Below are 6,236 nucleotides of genomic sequence, written 5' to 3' on the forward strand. Positions count from 1 at the left end.
TTATTAGAGTCTCATAATCCTATTAGGAGGGTAAGGCTGGCATTTTTTTTTTTTTTTTTTTTTTTTGCGGTACGCGGGCCTCTCACTGTTGTGGCCTCTCCCGTTGCAGAGCACAGGCTCCGGATGTGCAGGCTCAGTGGCCATGGTTCACGGGCCCAGCTGCTCCGTAGCACGTGGGATCTTCCTGGACCGGGGCACGAGCCTGTGTCCCCTGCATTGACAGGCGGACTCTCAATCACTGCACCACCAGAGAAGCCCAAGGCTGGCATTTTTATCCACATTTCCTGTAGATGGTGTAACTAAGTCATAGAGATAGTAAATGCCACAGTTTGAGCAAGTTTTACCATCAAAACTTGTCCAGGTCTCCTGATTTTAAGAACTCTTTCCCCACCCCCATAGCTCTGAGTGTATAGTAATTCATAAATGTGAGAAATAGAGATGTAAAAATTTTAATTTGTTGGTAGACTCCTATAAAATAATATGAAGAAAAATTTGCTTGGTGAATTAACATCTTTGCATCTTTACACTCTTGATCAGAGTTCTTTAGCAGCTTTGGCTCACTACCTTTATGCAAGAAGATCTTCAAATGGACTTTTAGTTTTGGGGGGAAATTATAATACTAGTTAATATATTGCTTTCACATTTGGAAGTAAGGCAGTGTGGAGTGATAGTGTGTAGCCTCCAGAGCCTTGTTTTCAATCTGAACTCTGCCACTTTCTTGCTGTATGAACTTGGGCAAACTGCTTAACCTCTCTGTGACTGTAAAATAGAAATAAGTTCTCACTGAACACTCAGAACTGTTGTGAGGACTAAATAATTAATGCATGTACTTAGAACAGTGCTTGGCACATAAACAACACATGTTAGCGATTATTAACAGTTATTACTTACCTTGAAAAGTTTTGTTATTAAAATAAACAACTTTCTTTAGGGAGGAGAGTTGGATTGTTAAGTTAAATTTAGTGTGATACAGCTTAGACATCTTATTTTATTTCTTGCAGGTATCTCTCAAAGAAGCAAGGACAGTAGTTACAAGCTATACTGGCAGTTATTGAAGATACTTGAGATCCATGAACTTCTTTTTGCTTCTATGCTAAAGATCATTATGATAGTGCTGGACACTGCAGCAAATATCAGACTGCTTATACTTGGTCTTCCAGTTTTTTGTAAATTTAATTTTATATTTTTTGAAGATCATAGCAATACGCCAAAAAAAAACACAAAAAAACCCCACCTTTTTCCCCCTGTATGAATATACCGTAACTCTTGAAAAATATTTTCTCCAACATAGAGTACTGAGTTTTATTCCCACACACACACACAAAAGTGGACAAAAATGTATGCTTAACAATGTCATTTTGTGACTTTGGAAATAAGTATGTCTTGTGTGTTTGTCTCACTGTGTTGTTGTCTAAGCCCAAACCCACCTTGAAACTACTGTTTTTAAAACCAAAAAAAGAAAAGTTTTTAGTAAGGAACCTAGTTTAGTATGCTTAAAACCACTGAGAGTTTTTCTTATTCCTTTGTCATAAACACAATTTCTCTTATTACTCCACTACCTACATCTCTAAATTCTGAGCTGTCTCAGTTTGGTGTGTATGTGTGTCAGTGTTCTTTGAGTAAAACTGGAAAACGTCTGCTCTGATACAGGTATGTCATAGTGTGACAAATAGAAAACATGAGACTGAGGAATGAAACTAAGGAACAAGAGTGTGTTTCTTTGTGGTGGCCAAGTAGAAGCACTCCTGCCTAAAACCGTTGTCCTAAAAGCAGTTAAAGGCAGTACCTTTTAAAATGGGACGTATCACTGGTTCAGTCCTAAAAAGCATGAACAAAAAGTTTTTGTTCTGTTCCAGCTCTGTCTTCTCTAAGTGCAAACACTGTGTTGCAGTGAAAATATCTAGCCATAAGATTAACGAAATTTATTTGCAATGCTTTTGCCTGCAGATATGTATTGTGACCACTGTTTTGTGTTGACAGTATTGCTTTATACAGTTCTTCTATTTGAAAGGAATCTGGTTCTTTCAAATAAACATGGTATGTATTGTTCTTACGGGGGACTATTTCAGTGGTGTAAATAATAAATTCCTTTTCTTAAAACATCAGTTATCTGCTCTGTATTATCCCAAATATTTTGCCTCTTTGTTGAATCATGAAACAAACACTAGGTTCAGGCAGGCATCTCTTGAAAAAAATTAAATGTGTATGGTTTTAAAAGTTTGGGAACCCCTAATTAAGATGATTCAATGAAAACGTCTTAATTATGAGGCTCAATTTAAATATTTAAGGATCGAATAGAATTTTTTAAAGCATTTCATTGGCACATTTTCCCAGTGTGAAAAGTAGTTTATTATTCCAAGGTAAGGAAGGCTTTATCCTTTTTAAAAAACTGAACACTTAAAACTATTTATATAGGTTGATAAAGAGCAAACATTTTCTAAATCAGTATAAACTGAACTGCAAAAATTAGCAAGCCTCAGGAAGCAAAGCAAAGTAGGTTCTAAAAAAAATATATTTTCTGCCATTAGGTGGTGCCCAAACCAAAGTTTATTAGCAGGTATGCTAAATTAAGCAGTCCTAGGAGAACATTGTCAGCTTATTGAAATCACATGTCTTTGTGTGGTTAATACATTCATAGAGTGTGAGAATTTTAGTGTGTCTTATGTGTCTCATAATTTATTGAACAGATCTATCTCTGTATTTCTATGTATGTGGCGTACACAGCATAACGAGGAGATGACTTAATTCAGATGCATGTTTTAGTGAAATAGCAAATTAATTTTATGATGTATATGTTCCAGACTTGCAAACAATTAGTGCCTAATAAAGTATATTTAATCTAAAAACTGCAGAACATCATTAAATCTTTGATTTAGAAGGCAGTTTGAGACCTGGTAGCCCCTCAGGTCCTTTATGAAAATCAAGTTACTGGATTAATGATAGCTGTAGGATTTACTCAGTTTTAAAGGTAAAGAATAGATAAGCAGGTCATTACAGTAAGGAACTGCAACATGATCTTCATTCATAGAAAGGAAAATGGTTGTCTTTTGGGAGGAGGTGGAGCTGTGTGGGAATAGGGATTGGTAAGGAAGGGTATGCAAAACAACAACAACACATGGGAAAATGCAAATTATATAGGGTTTTTCTTGGTTTTTTAATGAGTTAGTTGCCAAGAATAGTAATAAAATATGTGAATAGTGAATAAACTGGTTGAGCATTTTTCTCATCCCAAGCAATCAACAGAACTCTCTCAAGGAACAGATTGTTAGTTTTCCCTAAAGTATTGATATATCAAAATTTATTAATCTGGGCTTCCTTGGTGGCACAGTGGTTAAGAATCTGCCTGCCAATACAGGGGACACGGGTTCAAGCCCTGGTCCGGGAAGATCCCACGGAGCAAATAAGCTGCAGAGCAAATAAGCCCGTGCACCACAGCTACTGAGCCCGTGTGCCACAACTACTGAAGCCCATGCACCTAGAGCCCGTGCTCTGCAACAAGAGAAGCCACCGCAGTTAGAAGCCCGTGCACCGCAACAAAGAGTAGCCCCCACTCACTGCAACTAGAGAAAGCCCGTGTGCAGCAACGAAGACCCAATGCAGCCCCAAATAAATAAAACTAAAAAAAAAAATTATTAATCTTATTAGCTGGAATAGCAGCCCAAGTGGTGTCTCGAGAGATTAAGTGCTTAGATATTTATGTAAGGATATGCTGGGTTTAATTTTATTTTTGGCTGCGTTGGGTCTTCGTTGCTACGCTCAGGCTTTCTCTAGTTGCGGAGAGCGGGGGCTACTCTTCCTTGTGGTGCGCGGGCTTCTCATTGCAGTGGCTTCTCTTGTTGCGGAACATGGCCTCTAGGCGCACGGGCTTCAGTAGTTGCGGCACACGGGTTCAGTAGTTGTGGTGCACGGGCTTAGTTGCTCCGTGGCATCTTCCCGGACCAGGGCTCAAACCCGTGTCCCCTGCATTGGCAGGTGGATTCTTAACCATTGCGCCACCAGGGAAGCCCGATATACTGGTTTTTAGAATTGCCTTAGAAAAGCTGTGTGGGGCTGTGTGGGAATGCTAAGTATATAGAGCTTAAGGAGAAATCCTTGAAGATTAGTTGGATAGATTTATCAGAGACCTCTGAGAAACTAATGCATCTTAACAATTGAAACAGAAATCAGTATCAGGCATCCCGTAGATTTAGAAAAGGGTGTCAATCATTTAATGTCAGCGAGGTTCCACGTAGAACGTAAAATCTTAAAAACCTCCCATGCTAATGATTTTTTAAAACTCTGGATGTAAGCAAGCACTTCTTAAATGCTAGTATAAGGATATTTCCTGATACACAGTGTTACTTATTAAAACACTGATTTCCTTCTGAAAAGCTTTAAAAGTTGAACCTGTAGTTTGTATTGATAAAAACTATGGGAAACCAGTCTTTAAAAATACCAAAAACAAAGATATTTTCATAAGTCAATATTGCCACAACAAACACAGATTAGATTGTGTATAATTTGTGATGCTAAAGGCCAAATTGATGACTTTTCAGGAATATATAGATTATCAAAATGAAGTAATTTTTGATTGAATGCCAATCACTTAATTCTATTTACAGTTCTTTTTTATGTTTCACTCATAATGCCTTTGAGATTTTTTTATTTGAAGTAGAGTTGCTGTACAATATTTTATGAGTTACAGGTATACAATATAGTGATTCACAATTTTTAAAGGTTATACCCCATTTATAGTTATGAAATATTGGCTATCTTCCCTGTGTTGTATAATATATCGTTATAGCTTATTTTATACCTAATTGTTTGTAACTCTTACTCCCCTACCCTTATATTGCCCTCCCCCCTTCCCTCTCCCTACTGGTAACCACTAGTTTGTTCTCTGTATCTCTGAGTCTGCTTTTTTTGTTGTTATATTTACTAGTTTGTTGTATTTCTTAGATTACACATATAAGTGATATCATAAACTATTTGTCTTTTTCTGTCTGACTTGTTTCACTTAGCATAATGCCCTCCAAGCCCATCCATGTCGTTGCAAATGGCAAAATTTCCTTCTTTTTAATGACTGAGTAGTATTGCATTGTATATCCATTCATCATTCATTGTATATTCCATCTTTATCCATTCATCTGTCGATGGACACTTAGGTTGCTTCGAAAAGATATGTGCACCCCAGTGTTCATAGTTGCATTATTTACTATTCCCAGTTCTTAATTCCCTGGAGTACTTTAGATTGCTATCACTTCTTGTTGTATAATTTGTAAGGAGAACAGTGATGATTTCCGAGATGAGGCCTTAAGAGGAAAGGGCAAGCGATTTGTCAGAAAAACACTTGGGGAGAATCCCTCCTTATGAGTGGTGGTACCTTGGGCAAGTGTCTCTAACTCTTTGAACTTTTCCTTCTTCACAAAAGTGCTAATGCTATAACCCATAGGCTGTTGCAAAGGTCAAATGAGACAATGTTTAAGCACTTTGAAGCAGCAAAGTCTTGTGTGAATTAGATGTTATTAAAAGTAGTTTAGAGCATGTGGCTATGATTGAACTATATCATTGAAATTATAATTAACAGGAGTGTAGTATTAAAAGGAAAACTTTTCTTAAGTATATTTTTTACAAATATTACCTTGGCTTTCTAAGAGTTCTAAACAATCAAGGAAAGTAGAATGAGGAAACTCTTATGATCTAGATGTTTTTGTAAATATCCAAATGCTTTTAAGTCTGCAAATGCCACTTAATAATGGTCTGGATGGAAGATCTGCTGCCACCCCCCCGCCCCATAGGGGTGTATATGTTTGAAAATTTCACAGTGTTGTAATACGTCTTGTATAGTGGAATATTAACATTATTTTAATCTGTTCACTGAAATTAGAAGCTTGCTAATTTTGCCATGCTATGTAAAAAATAACAAATCGTTCCAAAGCAATGCATTTTTTAAAACATCTTTTTTTCTTAGAAAGATACACTAAGGTAAATACTAGTTTTTTCCCCAACAGCCTTGGCAGAATAAACTGTCTATGCAGGAACCAGGCAATCAACATTTAACTTGTATTTGTTAGTACCTACTGTGTGTTTCAGTCATGTTCTTCAGAGGTAAGCAACAAGATTCTCTACTCTCAAAGAGTGTATATTCCAATAAGGAAAACAATTAAAAAAATTTTTTTCAAAGAGTGAGAAGTGCTATAAATAGTAATATGATAGAAAGTGTGAGGGGTGGTGGAGTTGTAGAGTGGTGATTGACA

General features: G+C 36.8%; 1 protein-coding gene across 1 annotated transcript in view; it reads left to right on the forward strand.

Annotated features, from left to right (window-relative positions):
- The window catches only part of UBLCP1 (ubiquitin like domain containing CTD phosphatase 1), a 23,870-nt gene extending 18,887 nt beyond the window's left edge, over positions 1 to 4,983 (forward strand). Inside the window, exon 11 of the mRNA XM_060144147.1 lies at positions 1,002 to 4,983. Within this exon, the coding sequence (XP_060000130.1) occupies positions 1,002 to 1,029 (28 nt within the window). The 3' untranslated portion in view covers positions 1,030 to 4,983. The remainder of the gene's footprint in view (positions 1 to 1,001) is intronic.
- The last annotated feature ends 1,253 nt before the right edge of the window (positions 4,984 to 6,236 follow it).

Source organism: Lagenorhynchus albirostris, chromosome 3, assembly GCF_949774975.1.
Source record: "Lagenorhynchus albirostris chromosome 3, mLagAlb1.1, whole genome shotgun sequence".
Classification (NCBI taxonomy): Eukaryota; Metazoa; Chordata; class Mammalia; order Artiodactyla; family Delphinidae; genus Lagenorhynchus; species Lagenorhynchus albirostris.